Below are 15,128 nucleotides of genomic sequence, written 5' to 3'. Positions count from 1 at the left end.
TGGGGGTAAGAATACAGTATTATTTTCTTAACACCTTTTTAAAAATCAGCATTTTTTCTTCAGCATAATTTGAAAATAATTTTTGGGTGATTTAGGTATTTTTTCCACACCAAACCACATTCTGAGTAAATTGAATTTCATGAATGTGCTTACTTTAAAAAAAAAAAAAAGGTATTAAAATACCTTTTCATCACACTGAATTTCAAATCAAACTAAATCTGAAGCCTCATTCAGCCTAAATCTTACTATTAAAGGGGATCCACTCCTAGAGCATGCTTTTATATAAGAGTTTGGTTTTTGTTCATTTGCAAAACTAATAATATGGCACAAATTCTGAATAGATGAGGAGCAACAAAGCTACAACTCATTGGGTTGTGACTGTACATGTTTCCTGACAGTGCACATACTTTGTTAATACTTATCAAAATTAACTTCCTCATGGTGCCAATTCATGTTAGAGCTAAAATCAAGCTGCTTGACTGATAAAACTGTGTCAAGCGTTTTTAAAATACTGTTGTGGGAAATAAAAAATGGAACATTTAATTAAGACATTTAATGAACATACCTATTATAGAGTGTATACTGCAGCATGTGTTTATCTTGATATGTCAAAGGTGGTTTGTCAGGAGTGCTTTGTTTTGACAATTTGTCCATAAAACCGTTTCCCCACTGCTAACTACAGTACATACACTAACACTTAACATGTCATTAATTTCTCCACCAAAACCTATAAGAGAATTACATCTATACATGAAGAAAATATGTTTCATATATCTAAAAACATCATTGATGTACATTATGGCATGTATTGTCCTTTTAAAAAAAATATCTGAATTACATTCAACATTTCAGGCCTTGGTACAAAAACCTTAAGTTTAATTTCCCAGCGCTAAGAAGCAATGTGGATTTTGTGTGTGTGTGAGCATTTGTGTGTGTGTGTGTGTGTGTGTGTGTGTGTGTGTGTGTGTGTGCGTGCGTGCGTGCGTGCGTGCGTGCGTGCGTGTGTGTGTGCGTGCGTGTGTGTGTGCATGTGTGAGTATTTGTGTTTTCACTGTTAGTTTCAAAGGCCTTGTAAGTTCATCATTTCCCTGAAGAGTTCAGAGTATGTTTCACGCTTAAACAAAGCCACGGCTCCGTTTTCATCTTGCTCCATAAAGCTCCCTACAAACACCCTAAGGTAATAACATACATTCTTATCATTCTGAGGTAACAATTTTCTTCCTGAGTATTCAATAACACGACTATAAATCATCCTTTTGAGAGGCAAAAGTAAAGAAAATGCATATCAAAAAGTAAAAAGTAAATCCTAGCAGACAAGCAGGTAGATCTTCATAAAGAATGTAATGTTGAGCAGAAATGTCCTGAGGCACTCACTCAGACTCATATATCCTCCACTACTCTTCTTCTCAATCTGGGCTATGCATCCTCATGCAGACAACAAACAGGTTTACGTCCCTTTGAACTGTTTGCTCAGAATTAAATTTAGCAGTATGCAGACACTAGCATGTTTGTCTTGTAGATTTGTCTCGTTATTTCTTGTACACAAGGCATAAACTGGACCAAATATTACATTAATCTCAGATTCTTTAGAGAATACACCTGTTAGTTGGAGGATTAGCAGTTGAAAATCTGCACGTAAACAATGAAGATGATCTGCATATACTATGTGCTATGTATACTGTCACTTTGTGAATGCTAAATAAATTTTAAAATGAACCTAAATTCTTAGATTATTTCCCCACTCTTTCTTACATCAAAACTATTTAAAGGGCGGCTTCATGTATACTATGTAATAATTTGATAAGCAGCTTTGTATGCATAAACTGGACACAATCATAAGTAGTTCAGCATTGAAAAAGGTTGAGAACAAGAGGTAGGTCTCCAGGATAGAAGTTAGATACAGAAAAAGAGAAATAATGGGTTAAATTGAATTCGGTCAATAAAGTAAGTAAGATAAAGTAAAGATAGGGGACAGCAAGGGATGAGCAGGGAAACATTCATTTCTCAAGGCTGAGTGACACACCAAGCCTTGAATCAGCTGTGTAAAGTAGCAGTGATTGTGCTGAAGTAGTATGGCAATCTTGCCATTTTAGTTATTGCTCTCCTTACTTTTTGGTCAGAAATGATTTTTATGGTGTGGTAGAATATATTGCAGTCAAAGGCCTTTTACATACATAGTGGCCACAAATAATTACACCAACTTCTAAAACAGCAACATTGAGGTGCTGCTGCCACAGCAGAAAGGAAATAAATAGGATCCTGAGAGAAACAGACACCCATACATTTAGACTGTCTTAACGCTATCTATGTAGAGAATGCCTTAACCTCACTCCTAAGACTTACCTCAACCTTACAGGGCAGAACACCCCTGTGAATCTTTGGAAAAATATGAATTATGAAAATGTTACAGATGCTCAAGAAATTCCACTTGTGCCCTTGTGTGTTTGCTAGTGATATTTAAACATTTCATTGACAAATCCAATGTTAATTCCCCGAATTTATCTGCATTAAGAACCCAAAGAGTGAAGGAACCTTCTCAAATGCCGATCCAGGGGTGTCAGCGCCCTCCAGTGGGGTCCTCAGATCTTGTGTGCGATGCAGGTATCTTCATAGACATTCTCTGCTGCTGAGGAAAGTTGTGCTCCCCTGAAACGCTTTCTCCTGCTAGGCCTGGTGGTGGGCTGTAGTCCCCTGTTCCGCCATAAGGGGGCGACATTAGGGGCTTTCCAGGTTTGTACGCCTGCGGGTCTGAGGCTGGGCTGCTCATATCGTAGCCATTGCCGTGCCCATTGCCATGACCTTTGCTATGACAGTTTCCATGGCCATTACCATACTTTCTGTAGCGTGATCCCTCCACCTCGGCTCCCTCTTGACCTTCCTCTGCCATCTCAAAGGCTTTGCGTTTCAGTGGCACCCCTGCTTCGGAGTTCGCTCCAAGGCTGTGAGATGGGTAGCTGTAACTGCCCCCCACCATAGTGGGCCTAGGAGCCAGCGGAGTAGGGGCACTAATCCCAGATTGTATGTAGGAGGCACTGGGGTGGCTGTATCCAGAGGACAGGCTGGTTTGAGGGTAGCACCCTGGAGGGTAGTTGTAGACAGGAGTGCTGGCGCTATAGCTGGGCACTAGAGTGGGTCCGGCCTGCAAAGAGTGTAGAGGGGCAGGGGGAAGTGCTGTGCCAGGCTGAGGGCAGTATCCTGAGGACAGGTAGGTGCTGTTGTAGGCAGGAGGATATTCCTGAGATGATGGGGCACTGCAGGAGCCAGCAATACTGTAGCCTGGATCAGAGGCCAAGTTACTGCTCACTACTGTCACACTTCCTGTAGCTGGGATGCCGACAGATGCAGGGCCCACCTTGGTGGCAGTTAATGCCTCCAGTCCAGGGTAACACTCTATTCCCTGACTCAGAGCCCAGGGCTCACTTTCAGTTTTTAGAAAAGTTCCTGGTTCTGCGTAGGCCCCTGCAGTGGGGCGTTCATAGGACAGCTCCAGGCCTGAGTACTTCTCAGCATAGCGTTTGAGCAGAGAAGAAGCAGTGAGGGCTGATATGTCATCACTGGCCCAAGGGTAACCTGCAGGGGCAAAACTGCGGCGAGCAGCTGTTGCATAGGGGTCATGTTTGTGGGCAGTTGGGGGTGAGGTTGTAGATGTGACATCCAGGTGCTGCTCAGGCCACTGAGATAAAGGGGCGGTGTGCTCCGGAGACCAGTGCATCTTTGACAGACCTGCCAGAAACAAAAACAAAACAGTTACTTCACATGATCATAAAATGATACATTATCCAGATCAGACGAAAGTTTTACATCTCTCTCCTCGCTTACCAAAACTCAGTAGGAAGCTCTGGCTTTACGAATATTTGCCCCAATAATCACCTTGGCTAGCTGATCCCTTCCCAGAATCATGTCAATGCTTAGCCTGTGGTATTCTACACAGTCTCATCCAGGCAGGGGACAACAGTTCTAATCTTTATATGAAGCCAAGTCGCCAACATAGCCCCCAGTCTGGTCTCCACGGCGATAAGCCTCTATCAGCCTGTGTGCTGCCCTCTGCCTTTGCCTCTGTCACATTGAGGCCATTGTTGTCTCTCTGTGAGTCTCTTAGTCGACAAAGCCACCCCCACTGAGCGTGTGATCTAATTCGGCCCAAACCTCAGGGGTCTGCTGGACTGGGGGAACAGAGGGTGGGGTCTATGCATAGAGGGGCATCCGAGTAGTTTTTCGTATTGAACCAGTATATTTGCAAACACTATTACAAGTGTACCCATTGATTTCGCAGTCAAAAAAGTCTGGTTTTCATGTGCCATGTGTGACTATACATGCACATTTACACAAACAGAGTAATCCACTGGTTTAGTGGTTGTGGGCTTTGATTGGCTTTTGCTTGCCTTGTCTTTTTGAACTGGCATTAGGCTGACATTCCAGGCATTGCAGAGTATTATTAAACTGTCCTGACCCCAGGCCTGGGCCAGAGGGGCTTCCCTACAACAGCACTGGACAGAAGAAGCCACTGCCTTGGTTTCACCAATAGGAGTGATTTCTATTCCTATCTGCCAATCACTTTCCTGATTTTGTGAAATGATAGAAAATCATCAGTAAAACTTTCCAGAGCCCAAAGTGACATCTTCAATTGTCTTGTCTGAAACCCAAAAGTATTCAGTTTACTACTGCAAGAACATTATACGCTGACAGTGGAGAATCTGTAATCAGGGAATGGCTGCTGGTTTGCTTGAAAATAACTTATATTCATTGATTAATTATCAAAATAGTTCTGATGATGGACTAATTGATTAATTGCTTTTATTCAATTCATCTAAATGTTGTACTTATTGGGTCAAACTTTTGTTTTTCTTTTTTTTTGGATTCTATCGGGACAAAGCAGGAAATAATAGCCGTGGTAGGTGTTGGGGTTCATCATTACACACACACGCACGCTTACTCACACGTCTGTCTACATGTGGACTACACCAGGTTGTGTCACATGTCCACTAGGACCACCAGATGGGCCTATAAACGGTCCACATGTTGATCCCTAAATTAAATGATCCTTCAGCCCAATAATCCCACTCATCCAATCCAGGGATCGCAACGCTCTCAACCAGCAAAAGCTCCACCCTGGATCTGAGAAATCCCTATGCTCCAGGGAATTCTGACCGATCATCGTAGTAGCCCTGGTACCAGAACAAAAAGTATTACAGGCACAAGACTAAAATAAGACTTACAGTGTTTTCCCATCAACAGACTTACACACTCCAACAGTAGCAAAGATCCTCCCCCCCTCCCAAAAAAACCAAAAGAACAAAAAACAATAGGAGAGATAGTCATTAACACAAAGGTTATAATACAAAATATATCATGACCCTCAAAAATACCATGATTCATTGTTTTTCACACTAAATCTTAAGGTCATGGTTGAATTATTGAATGGGTCCAATGGGTCAGTGGGATTCCTAAATCAGAGCTTCTCAGTGTTTCACGTAGGTTGACGGCTTTAGGGCTGAACAATAACTCAGCAGAGACTCAGCCGCCAGACATTTCTCTGTTCTCAGTTTAAGAGCAGCTAAGATTGAAGCTAAAATTGTGATAACTGGTCCACCTTAAAGGTCAGTACACCTTAAGTGAGCCTGGTCAGGTTAGGTTAACCCATTGTTACTAATTTTGGGGCTTACCTCCTTCACTTTTCCAACAGTTGAGGAAGTAACAGGTGAACAATTTCTTGGCCTTGAGAACCTGCAGCATTTATTAACTGGCCCACTGTAGTCTGTGCTGTACATTTACTGCCAGACTGACAACGTACCTCTTACACCTTACTAACCTTTTCCTCAACATCGTTCAACATTAGTCCTTGACTTTGCTGGAAGAAATGGGTGTGGTCACTTTTCATTGGTAGCAATTGCTGTGAAGGTTTGCGCTACCAATAATGTTGGGATACAGATGAAAGGGTTTTGTCATGCTGGCTGCATGTTTCATTATATCTCCATTATATAGATAAACTTGGAGTTAATGTGAGAATTGGACGCAAGCAATATATAACATTGGCTTGGTGGATTTACAATCAAATCATGATGTTATATTTTCAGTGGCTTGTCACAACTAGCATTGTCAACCATTTTGTTTAGTTATTTTTTTATTAGAAATGATAACTACAATTAATGAATATTACTGATCAAACATAAGGCAGTCTGGTAGCAACAAAGGAAAAAATTGATCTTAGGTAAACTAATTGCTGTGTATAACCCTCAAAAGTATGATTCACAATTCAATGTTTGACTTGAAGCATTTGTCCAATTGTTAAAAATACTTTTCTGTTCTAAAAGAAGAAAAGGAGATGAATACAAAAAAGGAGAATCGATAAGCTTACAACATGAACTGAAGATAAAGTTAACTTGAAAGCTTTTTTAAAATTTATTTTGGTTATACTGGTGTCGGGAAATCTTTTTTGCAGCCGTGTTTAAAGGACAGAGTACTAATTTCTGTATGGTTTAATGTTTAACTCTGAAAATGTTCAGTCATCACTTGCTGAAGAGCAATTTCCTGTGAACGTACTGTAAGTCTTCCTATAATTAAATTAAAACTGGATAAATGGTGTAAATCAAGACAGAAATATCTTCTATGGGATCTTTGATGTTTATTATGTGAGCTAAGGAGAAGAGAGTTCACATTTTACACCACAAATAATGCCAAATGCAGTATTCTGCCTTCAAGCTGTGCACTGTTGACAAATGGAGGTCTTCTCTGATATCTCAGTCAGAGTAACTAAATTCATTTGATGGTAAGTTAGACTGGAATTTACTCAACACACTTTCTCTTAAATGGCTGATAACATTATTTGGATCAGTCTAAACAAGGCTGCCTCGTTGGTCGTAAAAACAAGACATTGAGCTATTTGAACGTTAATCAAGCAGTATTGTGCACAAAATTCCATCAATATGTAAAGAATTACATGTTTTTAATTCAGTTGTCCTGGGGCAGTGTTCACAAACATTCAAATCTAGGCATTATGCATACAGAGACACATACAGGGTCATCAGACTGATACTCACTGGTCATGCTGATTGCAGGCATGGACCCAATCCAATCGTTTGCTACTTTGCTTTCAATCTACTCCTCTCACCCCGTCTTCAGCAGATGGTGTATAATCTATCCTAGACATATTCGATTGCTGTAATCTACTGTGTCTAAAATCCTCATCAAAATTCAGCAGAGGAATGCGAAAACTGATCGAACAGATTGCTCTGAGTTCAGATGATGGAAGAGTGAACTGAGGGGTCTGCACGGGTTAAAGACCAGACTGAGGAAACCAGACTAATGAAGGATTAGAGGATACAAGGCTTATGGGAGTGTCAGTGCTTGGTGCCAATCTGACAGTCGTGGACAAGAATTAAAGAAGCATCACTATTGGTGAGCTTACCCCTCATACTCACAATGGGTTTGTCATTTAGATAAAGTCTATATTCCAAGATGGGGTAACTATTTAACAAAAACTGAAATCTTACTTGATACTTAGAGTGCAATATTACAAAATGATGATGATTGTTTAAACATGAATGGCCATGGGGCGCCTTAGTGGTCGAGTGGTTAGAGTGCATGCCACATAATAGCAGCATCCCTGGTTCGAATCTGGTATATGCTGCAGGTCATTCCCCTCTCTCTCTCCTGTTTTCTGCCAGCTACCAACTGAATAAAGAGGCATAAAAAGCCCAAAAATAAATCTTTTTTAAAAAAGGCCATAATTTAGGATTATGTGTTACAGATATGTGATGGCAAAAAAAACCCAAACCTTTATGCAAAAGTAACATGTGCATTGATGCTAGCAATCATTATACTGTTAAATGTCCTCCTATTTCTCACTTTTAAAAGAAAGAAAACTTTCCTTCCATATATGCAGACATCAATGTAGTTGTAAATACACTTATGTTACTCCAAATAATAAAGACCTAACCAGTAAAATTACTGAGTTGTCTCAAAAGTGGAAAATTTCAGTTAGGTACTTCTTAATAAACATAAGGGCTTTTTTTAATCAACTGACCAACATCATGTGCACTATATTCCATAGAGGAGGCGTTCTTGTATATTTTCACACTGTACATAGTAAGTAGTACTTAATAAGATATAGTTGTGAGGTATACTAATTTCCCTGGAAATGTGAATTTCTGTGACTGATTAAAACCTCTTACTGTTAGTATGTGCTGTAGCATCTGTGTTGAAGTGAGAATATTAGGGTTTGGGGTTGGGTATTAGGAGGGATGAGTGAGGGAGCCCCTAACCCTAATCTAGAATCTCACATTGGCTTGGGACTTGGAAACACCCCTCCATTCTTGGCTATGCTTGGCTTACCAAGAGACAAAGATGAGAACTAAGCCGGCTTGGTACTGTGACAGCTTCCCTTAATCATTGTGATTATCATACTGCTGTCCAGCACCAGTGCTTCTTCCGGGTACGTCCTGCAGCAGTTTGCTCAGTGGTTTGTCAATAGGTGGATGAATGAAAAGGGAGCAGAGAAAACCAGAGAATAAGAAAATATCATTCAGGTCACTTTAATATCAGCAGCTGTGAGCTAAAATATGCATGTCGAGCCGTCTTCAAAGCCACACTTTGTGTCTCTTTGTAGTTATACTGTAATATCTGTTTATTGTTGTGAGACAGTCGTAAAAATGGTGTCACTTCTAATGTTTTGCACACCATGAATTTAAAACACCTCAAACTGTGTTTAAAAAAGGGCTTTAATGCCAGTCCAGACAAGCATGAAATAAATGTAAAATCATTTTTCATCACATCCTAACCCTAACCCTAAATAATGACTTTCCATGACTTCTACAAGGCAGTTGCAAGTTTTTCGGGGCTCCAACATTTCTCCCGCTATCCATCCTCAGTGCCCTGTATTACAGTAGTACCATGTGTTTATTTTATAGCCATGTTTACATACGTTCACATTCATTTCATCACATAGACCATGATGAAGATATTCACACTACAAAAGTCTGTTAGAAAAGAGCTAATATGTGCTGCAGTGTATAGAACAAGAGTACATGAGAAGAGGAGATGGACTGTAAGACTACTGAACGTGTTGAGGCAGGAGGAAGGGACAGAGAAGAGGGGGGTTAAAAGGAAATACAAACATCTGAAGTAGACCAATCGACACTACATGTGGTTATATACATTTAGTTACATATTTGAAAAGATACACGAAAGCAACAGCAAAGCCCTCTGAGAAAAAAAACACAATCACCTACAGTGTAGCTATCATTACGCTTACATACAAAAGCATAACATGCGTCAGTCTCCTGCAATCTGACCAGGCAGGAAGTGAAGTAAAAATACAGTGTGGTGGTAAATCCCCGTACCCTTATCTTGCTGTGGACACCTATACATGGTAGTCACATGGCCTCAGGGTCCACCCGCCAGCAAAATATGCAGTATGTGTGTGAGTGCACCAGTGTGAAAAGCAGGGAGTAGGGTGCCAGTAAACAGAAGCCTGGTCAATCTAATAAAAAGATGGACTGAGAGTAACCATTACAATTCTCTGTCCAGATGTCAACAGCCTAACAACCAAAACCAGTTTCAGAGCTCTAATCTTTCTTCCTTAATGAAAGTAAACATCAGTAGGGTATATTTAACTACATCTGGTAACTCCCTCCACTCTGAAAAGCAATTATGCAAGTCATGATGTTTGCTCTGCGTCAGTGGGGGCTAGTTTTACTCGTGGTCCACTGCATGGTCAGTATGAGCAATTAGGGGTTAATTAGATGAAAGTACATGTGGGGGAAGGGGCTAACTGGAATGGGATTTGGGGGGTTGTGAAGCATTGGAGGTGGCTGGCTGGTTGGATGAGGAGTGGAAGAAAAATCACCCCTCTGGAGCTGAAAGGTTCTCTGTTGGTGCTTTTACCCCACTCACAATAAACAAAGACTTAACATTTCCTGAGGACGGACAGACACATGCATCGAGATGCAAACACAGGCTCAAGCAGAGTGTACTACTATATTGTGGTTTTGGTGTAGTGTTGAGCTTCAGCTGGCCAACACACAGAGAGACTCTTGGTCATCTATCGGATGAGTCAGGCTGCTGGAATGCCAGGAATCTAACCTGAGATCTATTTACAAAGCACATATCCTCTCCATACGCTTGACACACACTGCCTGCTCCCAGGGTAAAAGAAGGTAAAGGGAAAACATGCTTGCTTACAGTGCTGATAAATGACCCTATCAGCTGTTTGCACATTATTGGGTGATTTGTATTAGTTAGAGTTAATTCACACTCCTGGGAAGATCAATACAGAAACCATTAAGAGGAGCAATGGGATATGAATATACATGGAGCGTGTCAAGACACACCTTGCTTACAGAGAAAATGACGGTTAGACTGTTAAGTAAGCGATGACTATAGTCTAAAATGAAAAGTGTGAAGAGGAATCCAATGAGAAGAAAAACCTCACTCTCCCTCCTGTTTCTCCTTCCCCCTTTTCTCCAGGCCAGCTGTCAATCAACTACTGTACTATATTTGATTCAAGGTTTACACATCCCTAACCTACAAGTCACTTTTAAGTTCAAATCAAATGACAATTAAAGTCAAAATAGAGTTTTTCCACTCAAACGAATACCAAACACGCAGTTTTATCTCTAAGCATTATTGAAAAACTAGTTTACTTCAAATAATATTGCCCCTCCTTATCCTTTCATTTTATTTTTTCTTTCTCTTTGACTTCTTTCACATTCCAATATCTTCCTTCCTCCCTCCTTCTCTCTGTGAAGACAGGACTGTGTCCAAGACTGTGTGGTCAGTTTTCCCCTCCCCCACTCTCTTAGCTCGCACACACACATGTGGCAGAGGCTGGCCTGGCCCCCTCTTTGCTTATTGTGTCCACTCATATATCAGGCTGCAGCTGACCAGTCCCCTCCTCATGCATTCTCCATCTGCCCTTCACTTTGCTCTTTCTCTGTCTCTTGTCATTTTACCACCAGCACAATGACAGCTAATGAGGATCGAAGGTGTGCTACAATTTGCTTAACACACTTGCATGATTACTATAGTGGCCTAATGTGTGTAAATGTGTGTGTTGAGGCAGAGGGTGATGTTTATGTGTCCTTCTATAGAGGACTAATGAGAAACTGTTGACACCAGGAGCTACATGCATAATCAGTGCATTCGCACAGAAAACATGTATACACAATTTCCTGCATGTAAACTGATATTTATATAAACAGAATGTGTGGTGACAATGTGTGCTTCTCTTCAATTCTTCAGACCAGGCGTACACATGTTTTTCTAGAGTGATCTGAGGGGTATAATGAAGTGGAAATGAAATGAAAGGCGAGAGAAGGAATCTTCAGTAAAACATTGTTTGTTTAGGTTGATAACCAGTTAATTTTATGATTTGTTTTACCCATTGATTTGTAAAATGCCAATCAAAGGTGCATTTACTAATGTAACATTGATTAATATACTTTTGTGTGGTTAAATGTATTATTCTTTTTATTTACATAGGAGTCAACATTTTTTTTCTGTTAATATTCTTTGTATTTTATCCTTCAGGTCAGGTCAGTTTAGATATGATTGCTACAAAGATTGCTACATTTCTGAGAAATGGTTTGTGGGTCCATGTGATGAATTAATTATATGGATGATGTAAAGAGCTGTATAGCCATGCGTAATGGTTGTATGTAATGACAGCTGTTCTGTTGCAGAACCTCGCCAGTGCAACACAATCAATGAAGCTGCACTTTTTATTTCCCATTTGTTTCATTGACAGGTGGAAAGACTAGTGGAGCTGGTTGAGGGTGTCTTTATCCATTTATAGCTCATTGTGGGAGTGGAAATGAGGCTTGTGAACATGTGTCCGGTTCCTTGATGACTGCGATTTATTAAACACAATAATGCATATGCACAGCTTTATAAATCTGATGAAAAAAATGGTATGCACAATTCTGGCTTTGTGCGTACACACAGTTTGAGTCATGTGGCTCGATGTCACTAACGATCTGGCTTTCATCCAAAGAATCGCTTCACCCTGGTAACTAAAAAGGGTTAAACTGCTCATTACTACCTCATGTCACATCATTATAGAGCTCGTAATAAGGGGTAGATGATTGTGATATCATGTTTACTTGTTGTGTGTGTACTGTGTACATGTATGTGCAGATTGGCAAGAAACGTGTCAGTCTGTGATATTGTTACAAAAAAATGTCAGCATGAGTGGGTTTAGTCGAGGTCCCTGTGGGAAGAAATCTAACAGGACACTGCGAGTCTTTTTGAAAGAGGAATGTGACAGACGTACGTTAGTGAAACTTGTGTCTGCTAAAGAAAACTCTCTCCTTCCTGAGGTAAAAGACTGGACATTTTCAACATCCACATCTGTGTTGCTCTATGGAATACAAAATACGTGTAGTAAAATGAAGTTAATCCCTGTTGCATTATTCCAATCAGGTTAGCGTCGTAATCCTGTTAAAGCTTGGCCTAATCAATAGCCCAGTCAATCAATATAAGCATATTTATCATCAGCCTGGGTAGCAACCTCACATGATTAGCATAAATACATGGACCTTACTGTGATGTGTCAGTGGGATTATTGTGATTTCATCTGCTTCTACATACTGCTGCTGCAAATATAGGATATATATCTGTCAACTGTGATAACACTCAACACTTATTAGGAGCCAGGCTATTCAGCTTGCAGGACTGTGTTTTGTTCTTTTGCATCAAAATGTCAGCTCTTTCCACCTCCCCAGAGCCTCTGAGTATGCTGTTGCTGTAAGTTTTATAAAAAACATATTATGTATCTTCCATTCTCTAGGAAAAGCTCTGAGTACAGTCCATATTAACTGCTCGTGTTGCTCTGTAGAAAGGACACACAGTGGTGCTTTAGGTGCTTTAGGTCAAACTCTTAGTATACTATATTCACATGGAGGGGCTGAAAAAACAGCGGCTGAACACTTTCTGTGAAATTCCTCAATGCAAAGCCCGGAGACTCAGCTGTTAAATCCATTAGAGTATCTGCCTTCTCAACATGACTTCTCAGAGACCCCCCCACAGCCCCTCACTTCCCTCTCTACAGCCACAGGAGATTTAATCCTGGACAAAAGAGAAGCCAAAAAATAAGATGTCCAGAAAAACAGACTCAGACTCAATCACATTATTCACATACACAGCAGGCTAAAGAGCCATTCACTGCACATGCCCACACAACATATTAAGCTAAGCAGGGAGAGCAAGCAGGGTGCACACATGCAAAACTGAAAACAATGCTGACTTACTGTATGGGGTGACAGGACTGAGCATTCTGCAGCCCTGGCCCCAGGTGAAGAGGAGAGGACCAGGTCCACTTGGTGCTAGTGAGCGCCCAGCTGCATGCTGAGGGACCTCCCTGGGCTATTGCTTCTCCTGCTTCTGCTGGTTGTGCGACTGCTCGCTCGGCTAGTGACTGGCCTCCTGCACCCCTCCATGGTTCATCTCCCACTTCAACACCGCTCCGACACACTGCCACCTGAAGAACACACATGCCAATGTCAAAGCTGCCAGATGCCATGTGTATGACTAGATTGCCTGAAGTTATTCAAACCAGACAAAAAACAGAGACATTTCTGTGAATACATGAATGCATGATGTGCTTTATTTTCTTTGCATTAATTATGTGTAAAGTTCAATATATGTAGTAAAAAAAGAAATACTTGCAGTAAGAAACTGATTTAAGTTCAACATGCTTTCTACACTTCTGTGTGTTTATGTGCACATACACATGCACTGACCCAGAGAGTTTGAATGTTAAATGCCCTGATAGAGAAGGGGGCTTTTACCCTCTGACCACAAAACCGCACAGCCAGCGGAGACAAGTTTCTACTTCTTTAAAGTCACCTGTGTTTCCACACAAACACTGCAAACCATAACAGCAAAGAGAATGCATAATGAATGTGAAGTGAGGGAGTGCACAGGCTTGTAACAGCCCCTGTCTGGGTTGACATATACAAGACAAACTAGTGAGAATGCCATATTTATATATATATATATATATATATATATATATATATATATATATATATATATATATATATATATATATATATACATATATATATATATATATGTATATATATATATATAGAGAGAGAGAGAGAGAGAGAGAGAGAGAGAGAGAGAGAGAGAAAAGAAACTATAGTATACACATATGAATAAGTAGAAGGAAAACATAGAAGAGGGCATTTAACAAAAGAAAGAGAGAATAGAGAACATTGAAAAGGACAGGAATCTACAAAAAGCAGTAGAGACATTGTCATTACCGCTGAATAGATACAAAAACATTTTATCAACAAGTGGTTAAATGCTTACTGACCTGATCATGCCTATATTTGCTTGATGAGTTGTTCAATTTGGAAAGTAATCCACCATTACACAATGTACAACAGGGGAGCCGACGTGTGTGTGTGAGCGTGTGTGAAGCTTGCGCTCTCTTCTGGGACCCTATCTTTCTCCCCTACACTCGCTCGCTTGCCCTCCAGCTCCCTTCTCCCTCCCCCTCCCACTCCCTCGCCTAGTGACAACAGAGCAGCACACACACATCCCCTCCCCCAACTACGCCACCCCTCCCCCTCCTTCTCCCTCTCTTTTGTTAAAACTATTTCAGCAGGAAGGGAGAGAGAGAGGGAAAAAGTGACCAATCATGCAGTGTCACAGAAGAGCCTGTTTCCCCCTGCTGTGTGTGTGTGTGTGTGTGTGTGTGTGTGTGTGTGTGTGTGTGTGTGTGTGTGTGTGTGTGTGTGTGTGTGTGTGTGTGTGTGTGTGTGTGTGTGTGTGTGTGTGTGTATTAATATGTGCATGTGTATGTGAATGTTCTTAGGGTTCTTATCTGAGTGAGCTTGTTTTTGATAGTAAACCTTCAATCTGATGAATGGGCATGTTTGACACATACTGAAAAATAGCAGATTTTCTCCATCGCTGATCACATGAGAAGTTCAGTTATTGTCAATGACTTCTATTGATCTGGTACATTGATCTTAGTATTGTTGGGAGGGTGGGGTTGAAACAACCATGTCAATATCACCTAATTCCTGCAGTGCCCCATCCCCCCGACCTACACACACACACACACACACACTAGCCTGCACACATGCATGGGCAGCAGCAAATGACCTCTACATTGGCCT

The 15,128-nt window shown here is 40.9% G+C and overlaps 2 protein-coding genes across 2 annotated transcripts in view; both read right to left on the bottom strand.

Annotated features, from left to right (window-relative positions):
- Positions 1 to 2,557: 2,557 nt before the first annotated feature.
- On the bottom strand, positions 2,558 to 14,338 carry si:dkey-195m11.8 (fidgetin). Its single transcript, XM_062443130.1, has 3 exons — positions 14,318 to 14,338; positions 13,245 to 13,474; positions 2,558 to 3,723 (listed from the first exon to the last, which is right to left on the bottom strand). Exons 2-3 carry the CDS (start codon positions 13,267 to 13,269, stop codon positions 2,558 to 2,560), a joined length of 1,191 nt encoding a protein of 396 aa, XP_062299114.1. The 5' UTR covers positions 13,270 to 13,474; positions 14,318 to 14,338.
- slc4a8 (solute carrier family 4 member 8) overlaps positions 13,405 to 15,128 on the bottom strand; it is a 40,501-nt gene continuing 38,777 nt past the window's right edge. The window contains exons 25-26 of the mRNA XM_062443115.1: positions 13,785 to 13,861; positions 13,405 to 13,474 (exon numbers count right to left, since the gene is read on the bottom strand). Of these exons, the coding sequence (XP_062299099.1) occupies positions 13,405 to 13,474; positions 13,785 to 13,861 (147 nt within the window). The remainder of the gene's footprint in view (positions 13,475 to 13,784; positions 13,862 to 15,128) is intronic.

This window comes from Scomber scombrus, chromosome 3 (genome assembly GCF_963691925.1).
Source record: "Scomber scombrus chromosome 3, fScoSco1.1, whole genome shotgun sequence".
Classification (NCBI taxonomy): domain Eukaryota; kingdom Metazoa; phylum Chordata; class Actinopteri; order Scombriformes; family Scombridae; genus Scomber; species Scomber scombrus.
Note: the sequence above shows the minus strand (reverse complement) of the source record. Positions and strands in the feature narration are given on the sequence as shown.

Excerpts from the sequence above, each read along its gene's own strand:
- si:dkey-195m11.8 (XM_062443130.1), bottom strand. The coding sequence starts at position 13,269 with ATGCTCAGTCCTGTCACCCCATACA. Across the intron at positions 3,724-13,244 it reads CAGTCCTGTCACCCCATACA|GTCTGTCAAAGATGCACTGG; the intron begins GTAAGTCAGCAT and ends TGTTTCTGGCAG.